This window comes from Artemia sp. Qi Xiang Cuo, chromosome 11, assembly GCF_049724085.1.
Source record: "Artemia sp. Qi Xiang Cuo chromosome 11, ASM4972408v1, whole genome shotgun sequence".
NCBI classification, from domain to species: Eukaryota; Metazoa; Arthropoda; class Branchiopoda; order Anostraca; family Artemiidae; genus Artemia; species Artemia sp. Qi Xiang Cuo.
In genome coordinates this window covers 65,503,385-65,530,874 of record NC_142804.1, presented here as the reverse complement: position 1 = coordinate 65,530,874, position 27,490 = coordinate 65,503,385, and the positions used below count along the sequence as shown (strand labels likewise).

Genomic DNA, 27,490 nt, shown 5'->3' with positions numbered 1-27,490 from the left:
AATTTTGTTTTTCTTTTTTTTAGACCAGAGCACTTCGTATCGAACGATTTGCCTTAAGAACTTCTAAAAGGGCTCATTCGATTGAAAATAGAAAGGGCTAATGCCCCTTTTAATAGTCAAAAATTATTGGAGGGCAACTAGTCCCCCTCCCAAACCCACCCTCTCATTTGCCCATTATGTTTAAAAACTAAATGTTGCCTTAAGATTAAATCAAAATGCACTATGTTAATGCTAACTCCCAATAAGGCTTCTCAGCAGTATCCCAAGAACAACTGAGGGTATTCTGTTCAAACTTTCGGGGCTACGTCTGCTCTTAAAATTTAACCAAATCAAAATAGCGTAAGTGCATCCAAGCTATCAAAGAAAGTAAACAGATTTTTTTTGCGAATGGTATCAAGTTTTCTATTTCAGGTCAACTAGAGGAGGTATGATACTAAATTAAACACTACTATTTGTGTCCAGATTTTTAAAAGGGTGAATGTTGTTAAAAATTGCTGAAAATTTTTCTCCAGCATACAAAAAGCAGGCCAAATTAATAAAGTCTTAAAAAAAACAAAAGATTTAAAGAATTATTTTCTTTTTCCCTGAAAAAACTATGTCAATATAAAACGAACAGTAATTAAAAAAAACTTTCTACAAAACAAGCTTTTCAAAGAAAAATAAAGAACCCCATTAAACCAAAAATGAGCAAAAATAAAATAATATAATCTACGAAGCGTGAAACTACCACAAATCAGCATCGATAAATAAATGAAACCCAAAACGAATACAAATTACAATAAATAACCAAGTCAAACTCAAAACAAGCCGAAATTAACATGGGTAGTGCATAAAATCCCTCTGCCTTCCCAAGGCCAGAACATAATTTGCGCTTTACTGAAAAAAAATACAAGTGAATGTGCATTGTCAGTTTAATATACATACACTGATATTTAGTAATCAAAATGTTAATATTATTTGATTTATCAAAGTTATAAAAGTAAAAACATCTACCAATGTATCTGAATGCTGAAAAGGCAAAAAAAATTGAAAGTTTTGTAATTTAAACCAAAGAATGTAAACTAAAGAAAGTTCCTAGAGGTAGAATAAAAACGAAATTGTAGAATAAGAAAAAAAACTGAAAAGGAACCCAAATTAAAATATTTGCTGTTAATTTTTCATTTATTCTTAATACTTTTGCTTTATATAGGACAAGGATAAAAGATAAAACAAGGTATATTTTTTATATTTTATTTTTTTACTTTCGCTATTATCTTCACTTGAAGAAAATGAGATTTTTGGGGGAAACAGAACTAGTTGTACAACAAGTGGATTAAATAGTATATACGAAGATTTGAGTAGATTATCATATAATTCAGTTCCGTCTTTAACAGAATCAGTGGTACCCAAGCAAAAAGTGATGTTCCTTGCTGCTCGAGCCATGGGACTGTACGTTTTCCTGTGCAGGGTTTGTAGCCCTGGGGATCCTAACGGTGTACTTTTTGTTTCGATCTGACACATTTTTTGGGGGGTTCGGGCTTTTTTTCGAAATTCCCTTACTTTTGTTTTCAATATACCATTTTATCACTAAGTCTTTAAGACTAATTTAGATAATGGTACCGTTCCTGAATCAGCTAGAAATGGCAATTTTTTTTCACTTGTCGGTGTTTTTGAACAGCTTTTTTAATTTCTGGTTACTATGGGCCGTGTTTCGTACTTTGATAGGTTAATGAACCATGTTTACCTTAATTTTGGCATCGTATAAAGTCCTCATATCTCGCTTAATGTTAGCAATCAGATCAGCATTGAGAATGTTTTTTCCACCAAACTCCATTTTAAACCTGCCATCTAGTTTCTGTGGATAGTAGTTAAGGGACTGATCAACTTTGAAATCAAAATCTCTGCCAGGGTAACAAACTGCAATATAAATTGTAATCACTATCAAGAATTAAGGGTAAATACTGTAAAGTTAGTTTGTAATGTACACAACAGTAAACATGGAACAGTAGCACAAACCATAGATATAGTCAAATTTAGCGTAGATATCATAAAATATTGTGTAAAACATAGTAATCATAGTACCTAGAAATAAAATAGTAATTAGGGCAAAAAATTATGGATAAAAGAAAATTTAGGACTAAATCGATTACACAAGATGAGAAAAATTTTAATTCATAAAATTATTGGTGTTCTTTATGCTCCAGCAATATCAGTATGCGTAATAAGCTTGTAGATGATTCTAGAAAAAAAAACTGAGGTTGAATATTCTAAAATTGTAACAAATAGGGGAAAATTTAAACGGAAAGCCTTATATAAGTTATTTTCAACTTTTTGTGATCATGCTGTGCTTTTTCCTGTTGGCGTTTTTAGTCTGCTAAAATGCCAGGATATTAGGCGCCTGCAATCGTATTACTTTCTATATCTTTTCCTTCTTTATCTGCCTTCACGAACTCGGAACCAAAAATTTATTCATAATTATAGCCCATCTGAAGTGACAAATAAGCGTGAGTTACTTCATGTTCAGTTGCTAAAGTCAGCCCCTGGCAAGCTCGGGCCGCACCACGGGTTCATCCGTCTTTTCGTTCATTTGCAATTTTTGTATTTGTGTTGTTGTGTTTTTTCCTTTCTTTTTCTTTGCACTCCGCTTTCCTCCTGTATTTATTAGCGGGTTATAAATAAATTATTATTATTATTATTATTAATGAAAATTTCAAGACACTCAGAGGAGACGATGGAACTGTTATTTTAATGTAATTTGATATCACAGAGAAAACGCCTTTCCTTTGATAGCACTGAGATTTTTTTTAGTCACGAAAGTAAATAAAAAAATAAAAGAAATTGATAAACAATGCAAATAACAAACAGTTTTTTGTACTAAACAACAATAAGCAATAACAGATAAAAGAATGGCCATAGGATGACATTTTCTCAGTAGCGGTGAAAAGGTTACTCCAACCTCAGTAACACCGTTACTGAGAAAGGGTCATTCTATTTTAGTTTTGTGTTTTGTTTTAAGGTTTGGTTTTTTTTTAATTTTTTTTTCAGTTTTATTCTGCACTGAGGACGGTCAAGCGGAGATCTTGATCGAAATATTTGCACATTTTTTCAATTTTTTCACTGGCTGTTTATTGTCCTCGTTCTTTCAGGTTTTATCAGGATTTTTATATGGTAAAAAATAAGTATATAGAAATACAAAATGGCCATCAGCGCCAAGCATTTGGCAAGCATAACTGAGCCGAGAGTACATATAAAGCTGCAAACAAGCTTGTGACTTCAATTAATTTGGGTTAATACTTTTTCATGATTCAATAATATTTTAACAAATTGAATTAATTGAATGATAATATTTTAATACTACTACTACTGTTACTAACAACTCACCGTAGCACCAAGCCGCCTGAGGCCAACACAGCTACGCACGCTCCTCCTCCATCCCAATATATTCAAAGCTTCCCTTTTTAAGCCCGCCCATGAAGTTCCCATTTCCTTTAAATCTTTCTTTATGACGGTCCTCCTACCCCAGACGAGGAGACCTGCTTTCCGTTTATCCCTAGATGGTTGGCCAAAAAGAACAATCTTCGGCAGTCTGTCATCCTTCATCCGCACGACGTGTCCTAGCCACCTCAACCTTTCTTTTGTATTAAATGAAAAAACAAGTTTTTTAAACTGAAAGTAAGGAGCGACATTAAAACTTAAAACGAACAGAAATTATTCCGTATATGAAAGAGGCTGTCCCCTCCTCAACGCTTCGCTCTTTACGCTAAAGTTTTTATTGTTTTAAAAATTAAAGTTATGAGACAAAGTCAAACTTCAGCTTAAAGAGCGAGGCGTTGAGGAGGGGACAGCCCTTTTCATATACGGAATAATTTCTGTTCGATTTAAGTTTTAATGTCGCTCCTTACTTTCTGTTAAAAAAAACTTGTTTTTTTTATATTTAATTTCTGATCGTTTTTTAGTTAATGCAACTTTCATTTTGACTCAACGTCATTGAATAAGTAAACAAAATTTGCATAAAAATTTTACTTTTCTTTTGCTAAATGGATGTCTCTAAATTTGGTTATGACGTAATTTACAAATTAACTTACGTAACTAACTTCTATATTTGTATATTTTTCTTCTGGCAAAAAATATAAAGTTGCAGATTTTTGCAGATATGAGCTTGAAACCTATGTAATAGGGTTTTCTAATACGGTGTGATTTTCATTAAAATTCTTTCACCTGTAGGGGATGTTTCCCCTCTCTTTAAAAAATCGGGTAAATTTTCTCAGGCTCCTGGCCTTTGATGAGTAATACTAAACTTAATAAAATTTATATATTTAGATTCAGCATTATAAACCCATTCTTTTGATACTATTGATTCTTTTCGATCACTATTGAGCCGTATCGCTTGTTTTTTTATTGTTTTTTTTATTACGTATATGTTATTACGTATATGAGGGGGTTCTCCCCTTAGTCAATACCTCGCTCTTTACGCTAAAAGTTAAAAACAAATTCAATTCACAAACCCCTGAATCACAAAGGCCGTTTAGTTAGAATAGATAGCTCTTTTGAAAGCACTAAAAAAACTGTAGCGTAAAGAGCAAGGTATTGACTTGGGGGAGAACCCCCTCATATACGTTATAATTTCTGTTCGTTTTAAGTTCTAATGTTGCTTCTTATTTTCAGTTGAAAAAAACTTGTTTTTTTTAAATTTAATTTCTGATCGTTTTTTAAATAATGCTTGGAAATCCGGCGCCCCCTTCATAGAAATGTCCCCTGCGCCAAAGAAACTACCTCCACGGAAAGATTCTCCCGAGTAACCCCCTCCTCCAGCCCCATCCTCCAGAAAAAAAATCCTTCCTGAAAATGTCTGTATTCTTCCCAATAACCAATAAATAATGCTGGCAAGTCCGGCGCCCCCGTCCTGGCACGTTCCCTTCCCCCATGAAAACTTCCTTCATGGACAGATCCTCCAACATAACCCCCGACCCACCCACCCCCTCACTACCATAAAAAAACTGCCTGAACACTTCTGTATACTTCCTAACAACCAATACTATCTATTATCAGTGGGTATAGTTAAAAACTTTCAGCCCTCTTCCTGGGGACTTCGGTTGACTTAATCATCCTAAAGGAAATTGTCATCATATCTTTGATAATGTTAAACAAAATGACTATCTCAAAATTTTAATCGGATGACTTTGGGAAAGCAATGAGCGTGGGAGGGGGCCTAGTTGCCCTGCATTTTTTTTGGTCAATTAAAAATGGAAATATAACTTTTAATATTTTTTCCAATTAGCCCTCCCACGATATTATAGGACAACTGGTTTTAAATGATCCCCCCTGGGAAAAAAAAAAAAAAAAAAAAAAAAACACGCATCCGTGATCTTTCTTCTGGCAAAAAATGGAAAATTCCACATTTTTGTAGATAGGAGCTTGAAACCTCTACAGTAGGGTTCTCTGATACGCTGAATATGATGGTGTGATTTTCATTAAGGTTCTATAACTTTTAGGGGGTCTTTCCCCCTATTTTTGAAAATCAGTCAAATTTTCTCAGGCGCTTAACTATTGATGGGTAGCACTAAACTTGATGAAAGTTATATATTTGAAATCAGCATTGAAATCTGATTCTTTTGATGTATCTATTGGTATCAAAAACCCGTTTTCTAGAGTTTCGGTTACCATTGAGCCGGGTCGCTCCTTACTTACAGTTCGTTACCACGAACTGTTTGATAAATATATAATACCCACTTAAATAAATAATAATAAAATATTACATAAATAATGATTTAATAAATAGTATTTTCATAATCGTCAAAAGTAGAAAGAAATAAAAATTTCAAAACGATCTAGTTGGCTGGAAATACTCCTTAATAAATTTGGTGCAAGAAAAAAAGATTGTATTTCGACCTTCTTACAGGGATTGATACTTTATTTAATTTTACCGACTATAGTCATCACAACTTTTTTACAGAGCTCATTGGAATTGACCTAATACATGGAGTAAAGATCTTAGAAAGTTGGATAAAAAACTTAAAACAAGAAAATAAAAAAAAATTAAACTGATGAGCTAAAATTAAAGTAAAATTATAAACACCAAAACCGAAATCACAATAGCCTATATTTTAGGTACAAAGAAATAACAATAGAAGAATTTGAGAGATATATGATGTTTCTGTATTTGGTACGTCCATAGAGAATTAAATAGCTGCCATCTATCTTGAACACGCGCTGCGGATAGACAAAAGTCGCCTCTCTAGCAAAGCACAAAATTGGAAACCCCACGGTAGGCATAGAAGAGGTTATCCAAAGAATATACAGCACAGAACACTAAACCAAGAGCAGAAGATGGCTGAAACCTCACTGGCACCTGAAGTGGGGTATATCATCGCATCGTCAACCATCTGCGGTGAATGGAGATGTTTCGCCGATGCCCTATGCGCCACAGATGGCACTGGAGAAACTAAGGTCTAAGGCAAAGTATTAAAGACGATACAAAAGGTATAAAAAGGGTAAAGAGTATAAAATGCAGTAAAGGCAGAATGACTTTTCTTCTTTGAAGACTTCTTTTCTTCTTGTTTCTAATACTTCTAGAAAATTGTCAAATAAAATTGCCTGCTTTGAATAAAGTTCCATTGCTCTCATCGAAGTAGCCATTACTTTATCTATATTTATCTTATTTTAAAATGTCAAGACAACTTGCTATTTTAGCGTTAATTTAGAAAATATTACTGAAACTCGCCAAAGTTACTATGAGTTCCCTTGAGCTTTTAACCTTGAACTTGCTCACTGTGTTTAATCAAATTAAATAGTGCAATAACGAAAATCGGAAAAGCGATATAAGTAACCGAGAGGTATCGATCTATTCTCCCAGTAGTATTCTTACTAGAAGACCTGACAAGTCATGGACTTACCAGGTAAGCAGACTTGCCAGGAATCAGAAGAAACTACAAATCACTGTACCGAGCGTGCAGATTTGTAAACTCTTTCGCGCCTTTCGTTGGTGCGTTTAACACGTGACCCTTTTTTGCGTTTTTTTTTTGTGATTGTAAAAATAGCTAAATTTAGCATTTATTTCTCAGTGCTACGATACCTACGTAGATAAAGGAGTTTGAAAAATTAACATATTAAGACAACTTTTAATTCAAGTGTTCAAGGAAAGCACAAACACAAAATTGAAAGATTCGAAATTTACAATCGCAGGGGAAATCTCGCACTGAGTTGCGACGTTTTTTGTCTTTTTTTAATTAAAGTTTCCATGGATCAGGGTGTACTGGAAGTTGAAGATCTTACTTTTGGAACATATTGAAAACCTTGCAAGCAAAATAAGCTAGATAAGGAAAATCGGGCTCAATGTAGAAAACGCGCGTCCAAAATTCATATGATCCAGGTGCAAACTTCAATCGGAATTGGAAATTTGCACAACCATTTATATTATAAAACGTTAAAAAAAATTCGGAAATCAATTTTTAAGATTTATTCGGTTTGGTATTAGCGGTTGTCAAATAAAAACAAAAAGAAACGCGGATGAACAACCAGCTACAAATCAGCTAAAAACAAATTAAGCCAAACAGTTAAGAAAGCGTAGCTTTCACTTGGAAGTGTAGCTGCCTTTGGCAATCAACACATTTTTAAAGTTGAATTTTTAAGGACAAAAACTGTTATCTTACTTTACTTTACTTGTACTTGTGGCGGGAATCAGGCGTTTCCACCTCGCCCGGCATCGATGATCTTGGAGACCTTCTTGGACCATGTTGAGCGATCTTCTGCCAGCTGCTCTGCAAAGGTAAGCCACTGAGTTGACCATCTGTGTCCGAACTTTCTGAATCCCCCGATAGGTTCAAGGTCTGATTTGGCCAGGTTCCACCAGTTTTTCCTCTGTCCTCCTTGGCGTCTCTTCCAGGAGCTAATAGGCTCGACTAAAAGTATTTGGCGAGGCAAATATTCTGGCGGCTTCCGTAAAACATGGCCCAACCATTTCAAACGGCGTTCTTTAATAGTGAGCGCAACATCTCTCTGAATATTGCATATTCGACGTAGATCCGTGCTGGAGATACGGTCACGCAGCTGTATTCTGAGAATTCTTCGCAGACAGGTATGCTCAAACACCTTCAGCGTATTCTCATGCTGTAGTTTTACCGACCGTGTTTCGCATCCGTAAAGGAGAACGGTGCGGACTAGTGCCATGTAGATTCGAACTTTCGTTCGGACACTGACTTCGCGGCGATTCCATAAGGGTTTCCGAAGGAGGCAAAGACTGTCTGCGCTTTCTGTATTCTCTGTTGGATATCAGCGTCGGAGGATCCGTCAATACATATTTGGGAGCCTAAGTATGTGAAACAGTTGACTTTTTCCAGCTGAACTTGGTTGACAGTTAGTGTGAATGGTCCTGTGGCGTGGTTAATAGCCATGAATTTCGTTTTCTCTGTGCTGACTTTTAAGCCGATCAGGTCTGCCCAGGCCACCACGTTGTCAAGCATGTTTTGAGCTTCTACGGGTTCTGACAGGAGGCCAACATCATCCGCATAATCGAGGTCAGTCAGTGAGAGATTCTGTCCGATCTGAACTCCTGGATAGGACGACAGTGCATTTTCAAGCACCCAATCGACGCAATAATTGAACAGAGTCGGAGAGAGGATCCACCCTTGTTTTACTCCGAACTCAACCAGGAATTCTTCAGTTTCTTCACCATAGACTCGAACTCGGCTCACTGACGCGTCATAGTATGCCTTCATCAGTTCAACAAACTTCAGCGGCATTCCGTCATTCTCTAGGATCTTCCAAAGTTTCTGGCGAGTGACAGAGTCGAAGGCGGCAATGAAGTCCAGGAACATCAAGATCAGGGGTAGATTCTACTTTTCAAACTGCTGGATAATGAGACGAAAAACGAAGATATTATCAGTACAGCCTCTACGTGGCCGAAAGTCGGGTTGATTTTCTCGGGTTCTTTCCTCCCTTGCCCCTTTGAAGCGGTTCAGGAGTATAATCCCGAATATTTTGACCGCAATGTCAATAAGATTTATTCCGCGGTAATTTTTGCATTCAGTTTTATCTTCTTTCTTATAGAAGGGGAGAATGACTGATGTCTTCCAATCTTTTGGGAAAGAATTGGTCCTCCACACTTCTTCGAGAATGCCATGGAGCTGTTCAGCAGTGACCTCAGGGCATTGTTTGTACACTTCCGGGGGAGGCCGTCTTCACCTGGGGCTTTGTGGTTCTTCAGGGTCTTGATCGCTTTTAGTATTTCGGCTCTGGTCGGTGTATCCAGCTCGACGTCGTAGGGTTCTTTAGAAATGGCAGGTGGGAAAGCATCAGGGGCGGATGATGGGGATGGGTTTAGGAGGATTTGAAAGTGATCCTTCCATCTTGCTAAGCGCTCCTTCTGACAACTGATGATTTTTCCTGATCTGTCTTTGACTATTTCTGAGACAGCAGCTTTCTTACAAACGGACTCTTTCAGGATCTGGTAAAGCTTGTGGGTATCATGTGAGCGTGCTGCTTTCTCTAACAACACGGTAGCATCCTCCCACGTTTGGCGGCGGTCCAGACAAACAGAGCGTTTTACCTGTCTGCGCAGCTCTTTTGTTTCTTCTTTAGGGCCGCTCATCTTTTGTCTTCGCTCACCGACTATTGACAGGGTCCTAGTGGTAATCCAGTGCTGTCGTGTGATTTTTGCTCGGCCTAGGATCTCATCAGCAGTCTCTGTCATCACTGTTTTAAAGGTCTCCCATCTATTCTCGGGGGTTGGGTTTTCATCAGAACTGAGGGCGTCAAATCGGTTAGTCAGTTCCAAATTGAGGGCCTGCCGAACTTCTTTGTCTTGGAGCTTACCGATGTCGAATCCGGCCTTAGGTTTGATATTCCTCCGAGTTGCAAGACGTAGCAAAATTTTTGTAGCAACAAGCCTGTGGTCAGACCCAGACTGCGAGCCTGTGTCCGTGCCGTTATAAGAGTGTGAGTCCTGTACAGAGTTTCTCCAGTGCTGCCGCACGAGAATGAAGTCAACTTGGGCCTTAGTTACACCGTCATTTGAATGTCTAGTTAAAAGGTGGCTAGGTTTGTGCTGAAATATGGTATTGGTGACAACAAGGTGGTTCATCAAGGCGTAGTTTAACAACCTTGGCCCATTTTCGCATCTGTGACCTTGTCCAAATTTTCCCAGGACTTGTCTTGTGGTTTGGTCAGACGGACCAACTCTTGCGTTGAAGTCACCTGCAACAATCAAGTAAACAATTGCGACGACATAAGAAGACAGCTGCTGTAGCTTGCTGTAGAAACCATACTTGGTCGTATCAGCAGCATCACGAGTGGGGGCATATGTAGAAATCATCGACACATTTGCGGGGTTTTCTTTTAGTCTGATTCTGGCAAGTCTACAGGAGACTAGTTCCCATTCTAGGAGAGCATTTCTGGTTCTTTGGTTCATGATGAAACCAACTCCGTGGAGTCCCGAATTATCCTCTACTCCGGAGTAGAAAAAATGGAATTGATGTAGCGTTTCAGGAGCTGTAATAACTATGGAGCCAGAACCTGAAATTCTGGTCTCGGATATGCAAAGTATGTCTATGTTGTACTTCTCCATCTCATGGACAAGAAAAACTTGCGTGGCTTCTTGTTTGACGGATCTTACATTCCAGCATCCCACATTTATTCTAGATTTTGCCTATTTAATGACTGTAGTGGGGTTTCCTAAATTTATGGCATGAAAAGGATTTTTCAACTTCGCCGCCATATTCGAAATTGCGTCGCCTGCCGGGAAAGCCGTAGTATGGTTGGCTTGTTTACTTCTCGACACCCGCGCCAATACAGGGGCCGCGTCGCTTGCCGGGGACGCCGTAGCCGTTACAACTTTTCTTCTAGGTCTCAGATCCATCGATGTTTCTTGGGAATAGAGTTGACCGCAAGGTCCCCAGTCTTGCGGGTCACCCGGAGCGCGTTGGCCACCAAATGGCTCGGTGTGGAGCTCAGTGGTGTTTACACCCTTCCACCGCGTTGAGGTGCGCTGACGGATTTCCTCTGCTGCCCAGGGACGGAAGATCGAGCCTCATTGCCTGTAACTACCATCACTGCCATGGAGGTATACAAGCTTAGCTTGACCTTTAATTCCCACCTGGAATTTTCCAGGTATGAATAAACCTCAGACGGGTCCAGGGACAATAAACTTTTATTTTGATGTCCTTGGTACTTTCTATACATTTTGTGTTTAGACAGGCTGTTTCAGAATATTCATAGTTTGGTCCAGGGGACAATAAACTTTGTTTTGGTGTCCTTGGTACCTTATATACGTATTGTGTTTAGACAGGCCTGTTTCAGAGTATTAAGTGTTTGGCAATTAGTTTGTGAAAAAAGCCGTAGCTGATAAACGCTAGAAAAGAAAAATATAAAAGAAAACTAAAACATTTACCATCAATTTTGTTTTCAATAACCAAGTCTTTTGTAGCTAAGCTTCCACGTCGTTTCCTGTACTGTTTAAGAGAAATCTGGTTCTTTTTAGCCTCGGAATCTGGTCCAAAAACAAAATTGAGAACATTTTCAACCTAAAAAATAGGGAAAATCAAATAACCTTTTCAATAGGCGACCCCCAAGTTGTGCTCTGAAGTCTAAGAAAGGGGTTGACCCTCCTCAATTTTCTTTCACACGGAACAAATATTTCCACGCAAAAGACCACATCCTACCATTTGTATAAGATAATATAAATAAACGTAACAGGCTATAGCTTCCAATAAATAAATATAGAAGAAAATATATAAAATAAATAAAATACAAATGTAAATAAACAAAAAATAGAGAAATATAAATAAATGAAAATAATTCAAATAAAAGTAATCTTTCTTTCAATATATTGTATGGTAAAATGATATTAAATAATGATATTAAAAATAATATAATTAAATAGTAAAAATAATTTAAATAAATACTGTACAAATAAAAATGCTATGAATAAGATAATAAACAAATTTTGATCATGGTTGTGACTTAAGTGAAATATAGCGGTTTAAAAAATAACTTATGCGTTAACAATCTCCATAATGATTCAACATAATTTTAATTTTGTTTATTGATTTAATTTAATTTCAATTATTAAAAAACTGAACATAAACACACCCTCTCCAAATGCCTCAACATGAGATGGAGGATGGATAAAAATAAGTTTCAATCACGATTCTGACTCAAACTGAAGTACAGTTCTTGATAAACGTTTTCAAGATATTAATAAACAATAAAAATTGGCCCGAAACCGAACTACCCCGAAACAGGTTTCGAGCACGATTCTAAGCCGTAAACTCGACAAACTTCAAAAACTTATTGAGTCGACTAACTCGACAAACTCTACTTTTAAGGCAACAAATTTTCAGGTCGTTTCCTAAAGTTAAAAATCGGACTCAAAATAAAAATAAAAATCATAGTACGTCTAATCAAAATTCCGTAATGCTTTGATTCAAACTGCCTCAACTAAAATAAATTATGTGATTCTTTTATTATTAACACTATGTTTTTCCATTTAATATTACCCTCTTTTTTCATTTCGTAGCTTATATATTCGACTGTTTTCCTGAAGTTCCAATTCAGACTCAAAGTAAAAATAAAAATCATAGTACGTCTAATCATAATTACGTATTGCTTTGATTCAAAGTGCCTCAATTAAAATAAATTATGTGATTCTTTTATTATTAACACTATGTTTTGCCGTTTAATATTACCCTCTTTTTTCATTTCGTAGCTTATATATTCGACTGTTTTCCTGAAGTTCCAGATCAGACTCAAAGTAAAAAAAAAAATCATAGTGCTTCTAATTCATATTTTCGAATTGCTTTGATTTAAAGTGTCTCAATTAAAATAAATTATGTGATTCTTTTATTATTAACACTATGTTTTACCGTTTAATATTACCCTCTTTTTTCATTTCGTAGCTTATATATTCGACTGTTTTCCTGAAGTTCCAATTCAGACTCAAAGTAAAAAAAAAAATCATAGTACGTCTAATCATAATTCCGTATTGCTTTGATTCAAAGTGCCTCAATTAAAATAAATTATGTGATTCTTTTATTATTAAAACTATATTTTGCTGTTTAATATTACCCTCTTTTTTCATTTCGTAGCTTAAATATTCGACTGTTTTTCTGAAGTTCCAATTCAGAATAAAAGTAAAAATAAAAATCATAGTACGTCTAATTCATAATTTCGTATTGCTTTGATTTAAAGTGTCTCAATAAAAATAAATTATTTGATTCTTTTATTATTAACACTATATTTTGCCGTTTAATATTACCCTCTTTTTTCATTTCGTAGCTTAAATATTCGACTGTTTTTCTGAAGTTCCAATTCAGACTAAAAGTAAAAATAAAAATCACGGTGCTTCTAAATCATATTTTTCATATTGCTTTGATTCTAAGTGTCTCAATTAAAATACAATATGCGATTCTTTTATAATTAACACTATGAAGTGCCAATTCAGGCTAAAAGTCAAAGAATTCTTATTACTTCAAATCCGTGCTATTTCCTTTTGCTTTAATTCAAAGCATCTTATTTACAAGTTTAATATGAGATAAATATTTTTTCTCTTTTATTACGAGCTAGTTTTTTCGTTTTTTTTATATAGAAAATTAAATAAAAAAAATATTCTTAAAGCAATTTTCTGATCTCCTAATTCAAACTGAAGTTTAAATTTTGGAATATTTTTATTTATTTAGTGTAAAGTATCTTAATTAAAATTGATTATGTGAGAAATATATCTTTTTTTAGCAAATGAAATAAACTTACATTTTCAGGTGTTTTCTTGAAGTCCCAATTCAGACTAAAACTTAAAAATGGGAAACGAGTTGATTTGAAGCCAACTTCAGTTCCATATTCCCTTACAGATTGAACACTTTTATCCTTCACCTTTCCTACAAAGCCAACTCTATTATTTTGACCATATATGAGCTCAAGACCAGAGTCAACTGAATGATGATCACGGGAATAGACTGCCGAAAATCCGGAATTGCCAAGAGGAGTAGTTACCTTTACATCTTTAAATGCTACCTTTCGAACAGCGTTGCTAAAGTCAAACTCAGCTGATCCTGAAATTATTTTAATAAATGAGAAAAAACACACAAGAAGATATAGATAAGAAATTCCAGACATCTTTCAATAGTGCCAGTGGCGGTTCTAGGCCTGGGCAGGAGGGGGCAATTGGCCCCTATTTTTTTCTAACATTAAATTCCTTTTATTTTATATTTTTACTCTCATATGGTATACCTTGCCCCCTTTCCAAGACTGTGAGGCCTGAAACCGCTACTGAATGGTGTTGCAAATAATAAAAAAAAATAAAAAAACTAAAACTCAAAAATAACGTTTTGAGCACAACAATACTCAAGTCATCTGTGCGGATACTACTTGGATTACACTGGGGGCGAAATTTTGAAACTGTTTTGGCCTAATGTCTAAATAGGCAAGTTAAACAGACAGTCATAAGCTGAATTCAGAAATACAGTTAGTATATGTCAGTCACCCAGACATTTTTTTCCTTTTTTTGTTTTTACTTTTAGTGATTCGTGTGTCTGGAATTTTCTTTTAATTTAAATTTTAATGGTTCAGCAGAAATTCCCTAATAGGGAACTGAAGCTAAATTCAAAAATGGTGATCGTGCTTTTTTTTCTAAGGTCAAGGGCTTGAGGTTTTAAGTTTCAGGTCCATAGAAAAGTTTATTGGGCCAATTCGGGTCCCATTTCCCAGTGAACTAATGCTTTTTTTTTTTTTTTTTTTTTTTTGCAAATTAGTTCCAAATTTAAGATACAAGTTTCGATCTAATCGAACGACACTGCTTGATATCTCGTTCATACTAGAGACACAGAGAAAATTTGCACCTGTTTCCTGGGGACAAGGACCAATACAACCTTTTTTTTCGTCTTTATTCTTGCCCCTGTCTGTTTACAACTTTAAAGTCAATAGATAAAAACCTATCTGAGTTCCAAATTTGACCTGGCAAAAATAAAGTCTTTGGCACTGATTTGGACACAATTTAGCCCAAGATATTTCTTCTTACAGTAGACTCCCTTTGGCCCAGGGACATACAGTTGTAAGGTTTAAACTAATAAAGGCAGCCTTTTTTTTGCCCTAACATCGTCCTCTTCCCCAAAAAGTGTGTGGCAGCCTTAGCCCAGATAATAATCCTTGAAAGCTTAAGCCAATAAAAAACTATTCTTTTGTCTCTTTGTGGGCCATTTTTAAAGCAGGGACCATAGCTTAAAACTGAAATTTTTCTTGTACGTAAGGATCTTTTTAGCTTAGACTTCCAGTTTTGAATTTAATCTTCCAAAAAAAAGAATTTGCTGGCCTATTTGGGGCCCCTTGGCCCATGGAACTCCGGAATTTCACCGTATTTTGGCCAATTGTCGAAGGAGCCACTTTTTTCTATGTACTGGGATCCACTTAGCCCAAAGACTGAAGGCTATAAATCTCAAACCGACTGTAGAATGGCTCTTTTTAGAGCACCGTTTTTGATCAGCCGTAACTCCTAATTTTTTTTTTTTTTATATTAAGTGCTTATGTGCGCAATGACTTACAGTAGTAAGTTTCTTAGGGGTCGGTGAAAAAAAAATGTATCCATTGTTGGTTTTCTAATTGCCCCCACCACTCCCAACCAAATGTGTGATCCCCTTTGCCCAGAGAACTAACCTTTAAATTTTCGAGCCAGGTAAACACCCCAGATAAAACATGTTTCCCGTTTTCAAGAACAGAACTTACCTGTAAACAATTGGCAATTAACACAATTTGCGGCACTTTGCACCGGGGGCCAGAAGAGTCTTTTCATCCATGGAGATACATTTATTAGATACTTTTCGTCTATTTTGAGAAATATAGCTACCTTAGAATTTTTATTCTGATAGAAAAAGGCTACGGGAGGGAAGATAGCTGCCCTACAATTACTTTACATTTTGGCTAATGAATGTGGAAAATTTTCTTGAAACCGCTCACTAAGTTCACAGCAGAATTGAAAAAAGCCTATTTTTAAACTTCAAACTATATAAGAAGATACAAAAACTGGGACGTTCTCTACAACAAACGACAAATACATCATAGTTAAGCAGCCAATATATTGCTGATGGACATAAATCAATATTGTCTCAAAATATAGAGGGAGTGGAATGACATCACGACAATAAATGTAAACATTTAAAGCATGAAAATGATTCGCGAAATCCAATAGTTTTGGATCTAAGATATACTTTGTTTTTTCAACGAGTTGAAGCATTTGACTTTTCAACGGCTCATTTAAACGTGCTATGGATTTATTGGAAAACATGCAAGTTCGCATAACTTCATTTCATGCCTTACAATGCACACATTACATTAAGTGCATGTACATATTTAAGGAAGACATATCCCCTGATCCCTATCAGTGAGGTCCTCAGTCAAGATACAAAAAGGATTGGATATTTACCAGAAGCTCCCAGTTCAAGCTTTTTCCATGAACCGGAGGGTGCTACCTCAAAGGTTATCTTCTTCCCTCCTTCTATTATCACTCGCCCGGTAACTAGGACATCTTTTTTACCATTAGGTAGAGTGTACTCGATGACTGGCGAAACAGTGAGTCTTGATGAGCTTTGAGCCATATCGGTATAAACTTTTGCTTCGTAAGATTTACCACCAAGTTGTGCTTTTCCTTCAATACCATACCGGCTTTGGGTATTGAAACCAATGCCTAGAAAAATTTAATGAATGATACGGATATATAAACAAAAGGTAATGGATCTTTGACCGACGTCTACCGGGATCTACCGGTCATCTTCCAGTAAAGTTGTACCGGGTTCTATCAACAGTACCCGTACTGTATTTACCGGGCATACTTACATAGATAGATATATTTATTCACACGAAAGCCCTATTGGGCCATGGAGACACACAACAAACAAGCAAAACAATAGAAAAGTAAAAAACGTAAAATGACAAAAACACAAGCTGACTATAAAAATCTTCAATAAAATATTCACGGTGCCTGATACCTACACGGACCAACCTTCCAATACTATTTATGTCTAAATAACACCTACAAAGTTTCCAAAATCCAGTCTCTCCCCCAGACCTCCCTAAATAATTTCCAGCCCCAATTCCCTAAATTCCTTACATTCACCTGAAATATGATGCCAAGACTCATCCTTCTCTCCACACGTAGGGCAACTTTGAGGACCGTCCCTGAATCTTGCCCTCTCTAAACATTTCTGTCGTTCTCCAAGAGGCATAACCAAGAGCTACAAATATGTTTATTTTCCTTAATTTTAGAATTTAACAGATTTCTGTTTTAAGATAATGTCGGTGCCAAAAGCTATCTAATACAAAACACATTCATAAAAATGTTTAGAGTCCAGAATCTGGCACCTACTTTGAATAAACAAAATTTACATGTTGCCATTAGAAATGTGAAAACTGAAAATTATAAATTATTTATGTACTGTTTCAAGTAACTGTTTCACGAATATAATCTGTGGTAAAAACGGGGTAGAAATTAGCACTCATTTGAAGACACGAAGGCTATAGTAAGTCAAACAAAAAGTCCTCTCTTCCTATGGTAGCCCATGGTTAAAATCAATAAAGGGAAAATATCTAAATACTAATCAACACCAGAAAGTTTAACGTTCTAGGTATAGCCCTATAAGAACAATTTTTTTTTAAATATCAGGAGAAACCAAAGAATTAAAACCGTCATATTGTCTCACATTATCCTCCCTGTTGTCCTCACATTGTCCGCCATCCTTCTCTTGCAGATATCCCTGTTTAAAATCCATAAAAAAGATATCTCAATTCCAATCAATATTATAAATATTAACGCTTCTAATAATCACTATAAAAGAATACCTTTTACTTTCATTTTATTTTTCAATAGACGAAAAACTAAAGGATTAAAACCGTCATCTAGTTGGCCAAATACCGTCTCATTGTGTGAATACCCATACTTAAAACTCATAAAAAGAAAATGTCTCAATAACACTCAAAACTAGGATGGTCAACGTCCTAGGTACAGGACTATATGGGAAGGACTTTCTCTTTAGTATCTAAAAATTAAAACCTTCGTTTTGTCTCACAAATACCCTCAATTCCTGTGAATGTCCACAACTAAATTCAAATAAAAAGGGAAGATCCTCGCATTAATCCATACTAAAAAAAGATCCAAGTTCCAGCTATAGCAGAGGAATACCTTTGATTTGTTTTATTTTTATGAAGTCTGGGTTAACAAAACAATCACAACCATCTAGGAAACAGGGTTAAATGTTATTTGGATAAACAAAAGATAAACCAATTCAAGTACCTGTGAATACGATTTTCCTATCTGTCTGTGAGCCTGGAGTGTCAAATATAATTTCAAATGACGTTTTACCACCATTGTTGCTACCCTTTGCAATCACATATATTCCAGTCATTGAAGGCTCAGTTTTTTCCATGTAGATAGACCCGTCAAAGTGACCACTCAAGGGGAACACCGGAGTAATATCTTTAATAGCTCCTACTGCAGTCGGTGCGGGAGGGACTAGCATTGCATAATGACGACAGTAGCGGAGACCGAGTAAGGATGAGGCACTCTCAACACAACCTCCTCTTTTGTACCTAAACAAGAAAAATAATGTCTGAGCGTAATAAAAAGTAAATGTAAAACAACAACGTATGGTAAAAATAATATAATATCTTGGCTACTAAATTTTGCTGAGGTCTACAGATCTACAGCGGTCATTTGAGCTCGAACTGGTGGGCAAGCAGAACATTGCAGTTCCGTAAAGGATTTAAATTAAAGTTAAATGTTTCCTCAAAAGGAAACAAAATGATTGAATTTATTAAATGATTTAAATTAGATGATAAATGATTAAAATTATTAAGGTAAACCCGATAATACTTTTGCGTGTAAAATCAAAGCGATACATACCAAAATGGGTGGGATGGTAACATTACCGATCTTTTGGCAAAATTTTTATATGTCATGTAATGACTATATAGCTATATATATATATATATATATATATATATATATATATATATATATATATATATATATATATATATATATATATATATATATATATATATATATATATATATATATATAGACATAATATATAATATAGCTATATGCCATAAATGAAATATAGCTAAGAGTTTTATGTTATTAAATATATTAGAAAGTTAGTACTTTATATATGTATATATAGCTTATTATTAAAATTAACTTGAATTCAAGCGAGTTGAATTAATATACTACTTTTCAGACAGCTTAAGATCCAGAAAGATTTAACATGTTAAAGGGACTTGTTTTTACAAATTTCCCAACTTTTAAACATTTAATTACAGAAAACTAGTTTTGTACACCACCCATACTATATTTGAAAGAATAAAAATTACATATTTGTGGTTAATTAGAAAACCTAATATATGAATATTGTCTGGCAATAAAACTTTTCCTCCCTTTTTTCCCCTCTTTTTTATGTTGACATTAACTAAGAAATTAAGAAGCTAAAAGGTGCATGTCCGAAGAGTGATATAATACCCCAGTTTACATTGTATTTTTAGCCAACGCCATACTCAGGTATGTTGGATAGTTACCCCATTGTTCTGAGAAAAAAAAAATATAGTATACTTTTCAAATAAATTTTAGGAAGTCTCAAGGCCTCTACCATACAATGGAACTACATATGAGTTGTTTAAAAAAAATCAAAAAATTATAAAATTTTCGGAGTTTTGAAGTAACTGTATCAGACTGCTATAAACGGCAAATGCTATAAACGGCTATAACGGCTATAAACGGCAAAATGCTATAACGGCAAAATGATTAAAACACAGCTATAAACGGCAAAATGATTAAATTATTTGATGACTAACAAAAGAAATACTGAAATATGTGCATGTTAAGAAAGACTATACAGTGACCATCCCAAATCACACCAAAGAAAACAACTCAATTTTCATTATATTTCATGCCTTCGTAGAAATCCTGATTTAGAAAAGATCCAGCTTTGAAAATAAACTTTTATCGTATTAGTACTTAAAAACAACATAAAATATTTACTTCCAAGGATATAGTTTTGATACTCTCTGATTTTAGTAGAAAATGTCTGATTTAGTAAAAACCCCAGTTTGTGACCCACTCGACTAGGAAAACAGTCTAAAAGCAGTACCCTCTCCAATACAATGGGAATTCTAATGGATTTGCAGGTTGTATAAACTAAGCACTGCCGCTTAATTGCCGATAATATATTTTGGTTAAATCAAAGAACAAGATTGAAAGCTTACATAGGGATACTGTTCAGCCCAAGAGAGGCTGTTTTTAGATCCTACAATATAGCTTTTACATCAATTTTGCTTTCATAGTCCCAAGCCAATTTAAATAGTCAGGTTTCATGGTTATTAGCTGAGCAGCGAACGATCTATTACGAACAAGTTTGATTTCACCTTTTTTCAAAGCAATTAGAATCTCAAAAAATGGATAGACGAAGGAAAAGGAACTTACTCAACAGTATTCAGAACATTCATTTTCTGTAGTTTCTCTGATCCATCATCAGTTCTTTGAGAAAATATATATAAGGATGATTTAGCATCGATGAGAGACATCTTCGTCTTTGGGAGGTCCAACTTGAATTCAAAGCTCTTCCCTTGATTCCAACTAGCCTTCATACCTCCCCCTCGTGACGAATGAAGGTTCATAATAGTTTTAACGCCATATCTTAGATTGTTAACTTCAACGCCCATTGAGGCACTAATTTCAGTTGAAGCCCTAAATTAGGAAGACAATATTATTTTTGCTCTAAGACATGCTATAGAAGAGAAACTATGAATAGAAATAAATACTAAAGAGGTATAAATATAAAGAAATTTAACATAAAACAAACAGAATATACACAAATAAACATAGTAAACATAGAACAAAATATTTTCTGTTTTTATTATCTCCCCCTCCCCCCGCCTCCAGAAAAATGTGAATGTTAGGGCGGAGATTTCTTCATTATAGGAAATAGAAGTAGTGATGCCCATTCGTTAGCTTATTAAATAAACAAAACAAGTTTTGTTTAAAATATAAAGTCAAAAGAGACAGTAAAACTTAAAATATATAGAATTAATCCTGTATATGAAGGTGGCAGTAACCTCTGAAATTAATTATTAACATATATGATAACGCATATGTGAATAAAACCTTTTTGGCAATAGAAGATGATTACTCTTTTTGGTGAAAATAATATTTTTAAAACAAATGAGATTTCCAGGAAAATGACAACAGCTTTCTTAATATAAATGCGTCTGTGAAAGGCCATCCATGATTGCTATCGAAAGCCATTCTTTCTTCCAAATCCACATCATTTAAATGTGTGGAGATTTATACTGAATAAAACTTTCTAGAACCATCAACGGACAATTTTGAAGCAATTAATTTAGCATATTCTATATATTTTTTATAATCTGTAACTAAGATTCACAGTGGATTCCAACCTCTTCCTAATTCTATTTCCTGCGGTACGTAATATTTTGAATAAATACGAGAATGAAAATAAACCATTCTTATTGTTACAACCAAGTTTCTATAAGATTCCTTGTGTTTCACCGTTCAACCATATCTATTTCAAACAAGGGGTTTGCAAGGAGATAGTTGGCCCGTGTGTTATCCTCAAAGGGATTAAATATATGTGAATTCTTAGCACTAGCAGAACGTCACAATCACTGACCGTTGTAAGTAGATAATCAATGTAACTAGGACAACAAAGAATAAGAGAGACATGATGACGCTCTCGATTATGGACATTTTTGACGGTGTTAGTAGCCATGTGTGGGTCAGAGTAAATTACTAAGAAAGTTTCAATAAAAAAAACTATTTTAGAATTAATATGTTTGTGACAATCAATTTATTTTAGAATTAATATGTTTGTGACAATCAATTTATTTTTGTGGCAATTAAATTATTAATGTTGATTTTTTATATACATTCGATGGTAAGAACTTACAAGCACAAGTAGTAGCTTATAATCAGAAATCATTGATTATGTTTACCTACAGGGGCGAGAGGTTTCATATTGTTGCTATCTGATTTATCTTTAATTTAAAAATAGTTTAATAGGGTCTAAAATATAAAAAATTATTTTAGTTGTAACACTTTCACGTTATTCAAAGGTGTCTTAACTTTTTAAAAGGTTTGGTCTTTGCATAAGGTAAAAGTAACTTTGCATAAGGTAATGTTTTGGATGTGGACGCTGGTTAGACTAATGCAACAAATTACGAAGAAAGGAGTTGCCTGACACTCCAATAAAATATTTTTGACTGTATTAGCAGCTACATGGAGGTTTTAGTTGAAGTTAAAGCCCTATTGTGGTTAGATGTGGCCTATTGTGGCTAGCTTGAATATTGCAGTTTTTCTTCATTTATGGAGTTTTCAATGGAAATGCACCCAAGCTAAGGGGAAGGGGACATTCTGCAGAATGTCCCCTTCCCCGGTGGCGTTTACATAAATGTAAGTAAACGCCACCCAAGTGAAGGAGTAGCCAGGCAGAAGATGTTTCTAAACATTAAAATTACTAAATTTTTAAGCAGTTTTTATTAATTTTATTTACATTAAACTAAATAAAACTTAAATCCTGCGTAAATGGTTGGCTAGTCACCAAGCATCCCCTAAGTCATTTGCGGCCTTACACCATGAATCTTGTCATAAAAAAAAACTGTGAAACTATTGAAGCGAGAGTGGGCTATTTTTCAAAATACGAGGTCTAAACAAAGATATAGACCAATAATTACTTAGGAAACCCTGAAAGCTATTGAAATTAAAACCATCAGTACTATAGATAGCGTAAATTGTCGGACCAAACAGTAAAAAGGTAAGAAAGTTAATTTACCAAAGACATCAAAATAAACATTTTTTACCCCCTTGACCCATATTAGGTCTATTCATACCTGAAAACCGCGAATTTTTTTTTAATTTTTCTTTTGGTTATTTCAAATTATGAAGTTTCTACGGCATTAAAACATCGTCAGTGTTACCAAATTGAACCATGAAAGTAAATAAGCAAAACTAATTAGTTGAAAGTGACGAAACTTTTCGTCAATTAGCGTAAATTGACAAAGGATCCAATCATTAAGGATCTGCTAATTACCAAAAACACCTACACTTTCAAAGAAAATTTTACCTTTTTAAGCTGTTTGGTCTCGCATGTTTTAGCTTTTTTGCTGATTATTTAACCACGTTTCTTTTTTTCTTTTAGAAGAAAAAATTCAATAATTTTTTTTTTTAAGAAAAAAATTCTTTTTCTTTTAAATTTGGTGCTGACTGCTGTCCAAAACTACGTAATTACGCATGAAGGTATTTCTTAATTGAATTCCGGATTTTTCCTTAACTTTTAAGATAAATAATTATGATTGTGCACGTTTCCAGTTAACCAGTTCCAATAATCAGATCACCTTTTTAATGTCCTTAGTGTTTAGAGTGAAGTGTCGTCCTTCCTAACCCTAGATTTTCCCAAATTTCTGGGCACATCTTATTCCAATTTGCCTGTCCAATTTGCCTGTCCAAGTTCCAATTTGCTCGTATGTGCCTGTCTCAATACTGACCTCTTTTGATAAATCCAACGATTAGAATTGATAACTTACATGGGGATAATTGTCAGTCCAAGGGAGGCTGTCTTTGGATCTCGCAATATAGCTTTTACATCAATTTGACTTTCAAAGTCCAGAGCCAAACTGGCAGTACCATTCAAAGCCAAACGAAGAGGAAGGCCAGTAACAGTGGGGAATGTAGAGATACGGTCAAGGAACATTACAGATCGAGCGATTTCAACCTGAAATACAATACGAAATACAGAACAATTGTATAGTGCCAGACGAATTGTTGCGATTCAGACAACTTCTTGGAAAATAATATATTTCCGCAACGTAAGTGTTGACTGAACACCCATTTGGAAATTCTTCTCCACCTTTAATAAAAAGCAAGTCCGGTCGTGATTCTTTAAGTTTTGCGAATATTTTCTATATTTATTTTCGTAACAATTAAATTTAATGATGCCACGGTGTGTTGGAGGTTTGCCAAAAATGGATGAACTATTACATGGGTTTGCTGACCGCTGAAATAGAATTGTCAATTTCCCACTGATTTGTCTAATAAAAAGTGGAAAAGTGAAAGAGAGAGACAGACAACAGAGAGAGAGATAGAGGCAGACGGAGATAAAAAGAAGAAACAAAAGAGTATAGAGAGATAAAAGATTGCAGATTAACAAAAATGTGTTGTTTATAAGCATCCAGTACTTATATTTGTAATTCTCAAACAAAAAGACTGGAGGGCTCAGTGTAAAAGTAGACCAAAAACATAACTTTTGATGCATAGAATCAGGCATAGAAAACGCAACAAAAAATTGTTTACATGCATTTACGTTTTTACGAGTCGGAAAAACATTTCGGGGAGGGGATGACAATTCTGACTGCTAATTCAGGTTCAGCACAAAATTTCGCACAAGATAGAGCAATCCATTTTTTGTATTATTGGGCAAGACTTTGACTACCAAGTAATAATAAACTATCCTTATTATTATTATTTAGCCTGATTATTATTATTTTCTATAATATTCCTATTATTATTATTTTAGCCTGAGATTGTTGCACTTTTCACACCGTAGTGGCCATAATACGCAATAATAAGATTTATCTTACGTTGCCAGACGATAAGAAAAATAAATTTCATAAATGTATATGAATATAGGTATATAAATATAAATATTATAAATATAAGTTTTATAAGATAGGAAAATTAGGATAAGAAAAATTTTGCTATTTGCATCGCAAGATGCCGAATCGTGTGGCATTTTCCCTCTTGAATCAGATACGGATCATTATTTCTTTTCCATGGCTTCTTTTTTGCATTGCTTCAAAAATTATAAACTCCCTAGCTACAACAGGATTTCTAGTAGTTAGTACTTCGACTCCACATGGCTCAAAATCATCGTTTTGTGGCACAAAATGGTATACAATGGCAGCGCGTTTTAATACGTTCTCTTTTGAAACTGAGTAAGAACCCTAAAAATTTCCGAGTCGTATTATTTTGCCACATTTTGTGACAGCTGGATTGATAGAATATCTAGGAGAAAAAAAAACGAAAGAAACAAACAAATACACATGCATCTGTGACTAGCTATCTCAGGAAAATTACTAAACTTCATCTTTTTCATAGCTAGATTTGCTGATAAATCTCAAACCTGTTGAACTTGATAAGAAAATATTTATGAAAATAGTATCTCTTTTTGGAATATCTTCAAACTTTTCTAAATATTAGAAAATTTTTAAATTAAAATAGCACTTTAATCACAGATGTTCACTTTTGAAACTAAATTTGACGCCACCTATCAATGCTTTTGATAGGTAGCATTGAATTTAGTGTTTCACGTATTTGAAATCAATATAACAATTAAGTTACTTTGATACATATTCTTTAAAACCTTTGTTGGCATTTTTAGACCCTTTTTAGGCCCTTTTTAGTTTAGTAGACAGGAATTACTCTTTACTTAACGTTCATTACTCTTAGGGATTTGAGAGGCTTATTTTTTTTTTTTCATGTCTTAAAAAGTTATGCATTTATAATCTACCTGTTGATTTTTAGCTCCATCAATCATAATGCCAAGAAATCGGAATATTTGATCAAAAATAATGTCCGCATCAGGGGCATCAAGGCCACGTCTCTAGGACAAATATTCACTTTTGAAACTAAATTTAACGCCACATATCAACAGCTTTTGATAAGTAGCGCTGTTAACATATCTGAAAATAAATGTAAAAAGTAGATTATTTTGACGCATATTCTTTAAAAGTTTTGTTGGCGTTTTTTAAACCGTTTTCTAGGCCTTTTTAGTAAAGAAAGGGGTTACTCTTTTTTTAAAGTTCATTACCATTAGGCATTTGAGACGCTAATTTTTTTTTATCAGCATCTTAAAAAGTGCATCATATATAATCTACCTGTTGATTTTTAGCTCCATCAATCATATTGCCAAGAAATCGGAATATTTGATCAAAAATAATGTCCGCATCAGGGGCATCAAGGCCATGTCTCTAGGACAAATATTCACTTTTGAAACTAAATTTAACGCCACATATCAACAGCTTTTGATAAGTAGCGCTGTTAACATATCTAAAAAGTAGATTATTTTGACGCATATTCTTTAAAAGTTTTGTTGGCGTTTTTTTTACCGTTTTCTAGGCCTTTTTAGTAAAGAAAGGGGTTACTCTTTTTTTAACGTTCATCACCATTAGGCATTTGAGACGCTAATTTTTTTTTCTCAGCATCTTAAAAAGTGCATCATATATAATCTACCTGTTGATTTTTAGCTCCATCAATCATAATGCCAAGAAATCGGAATATTTGATCAAAAATAATGTCCGCATCAGGGGCATCAAGGCCATGTCTCTAGGACAAATATTCACTTTTGAAACTAAATTTAACGCCACATATCAACAGCTTTTGATAAGTCGCGCTGTTAACATATCTGAAAATAAATGTAAAAAATACATTATTTTGACGTATATTCTTTAAAAGTTTTGTTGGCGTTTTTTAAACCGTTTTCTATGCCTTTTTAGTAAAGAAAGGGGTTACTCTTTATTTAACGTTCATTACCATTAGGCATTTGAGATGCTAATTTTTTTTTCTCAGCATCTTAAAAAGTGCATAGTATATAATCTACCTGTTGATTTTTAGCTCCATCAATCATATTGCCAAGAAATCGGAATATTTGATCAAAAATAATGTCAGCATCAGGGGCATCAAGGCCACGTCTGTAGGAATAAGTTGCAACTTCAGCGCCAAACAATCGAAGGAAAAAATCCCCTTTAGGTGGGTTATAGAAAGTCTTGTCCAGATTCATCTGAAAAAAAAAACTTATGTTCATTACAAACAAATTATAGATACCTAAATAAGATACCTAAACGTAGAAACTTTTTGCCTAAATTATTTAAGGAGATAACAGAAGGAATATCCGTTCAGGGTTTCCACCATCTAACTGCAGATCAGGTAGGTATAAAAGGGGGTTTGAGCCCATACCCTTCCCTTCGTAATTTTTATGCCCTAGTAATTACTTATTTTAGTAATATATTGTGCCTATTTTTGCACTTTTTCAAATCCCACCGAGAAACATCCTGTGTATTTGGCACTTACACAAATTTTAAAATTATGTAGACAATTAGTGATAAATTTTTCTTATTAGTAGGCGTTAAGACTCGATATCGTGTTTTCACACATCAAGGAATTTTCTACAATCGATTGTTATTGAACAAATTAACAGAAATTATAAAATTCTTTAGACTCAAAAAAGACTAAATCAGGTGCTAAGACTTTCAGCCTATTTAGGCGTCTAAATAAATTTTTTATATATATGCCTATGCTTTTAACAAAAAAGATTTTGTCTCTGATTCAATGATTCATTTTGATTCTTTTTGAAATTGTATGGCCATAGAAAATATGCCCTTTCGTACCCCCTCCCTCATCCTTTGCTTCACTCACTATAGCCAGCAGACTTCTTCTTTTTTATAGAATTTTATTTTCATTTTACAGTTTACC

General features: G+C 34.6%; 1 protein-coding gene across 1 annotated transcript in view; it reads right to left on the bottom strand.

Annotated features, from left to right (window-relative positions):
* apolpp (retinoid- and fatty-acid binding glycoprotein apolipophorin) overlaps positions 1–27,490 on the bottom strand; it is a 149,538-nt gene that overhangs the window by 99,911 nt on the left and 22,137 nt on the right. Inside the window, exons 8-15 of the mRNA XM_089096953.1 lie at positions 26,619–26,798; positions 23,548–23,735; positions 20,432–20,695; positions 18,245–18,540; positions 16,382–16,642; positions 13,720–14,018; positions 11,363–11,495; positions 1,724–1,896 (exon numbers count right to left, since the gene is read on the bottom strand). Coding sequence (XP_088953079.1) covers positions 1,724–1,896; positions 11,363–11,495; positions 13,720–14,018; positions 16,382–16,642; positions 18,245–18,540; positions 20,432–20,695; positions 23,548–23,735; positions 26,619–26,798 — 1,794 coding nt within the window. The remainder of the gene's footprint in view (positions 1–1,723; positions 1,897–11,362; positions 11,496–13,719; positions 14,019–16,381; positions 16,643–18,244; positions 18,541–20,431; positions 20,696–23,547; positions 23,736–26,618; positions 26,799–27,490) is intronic.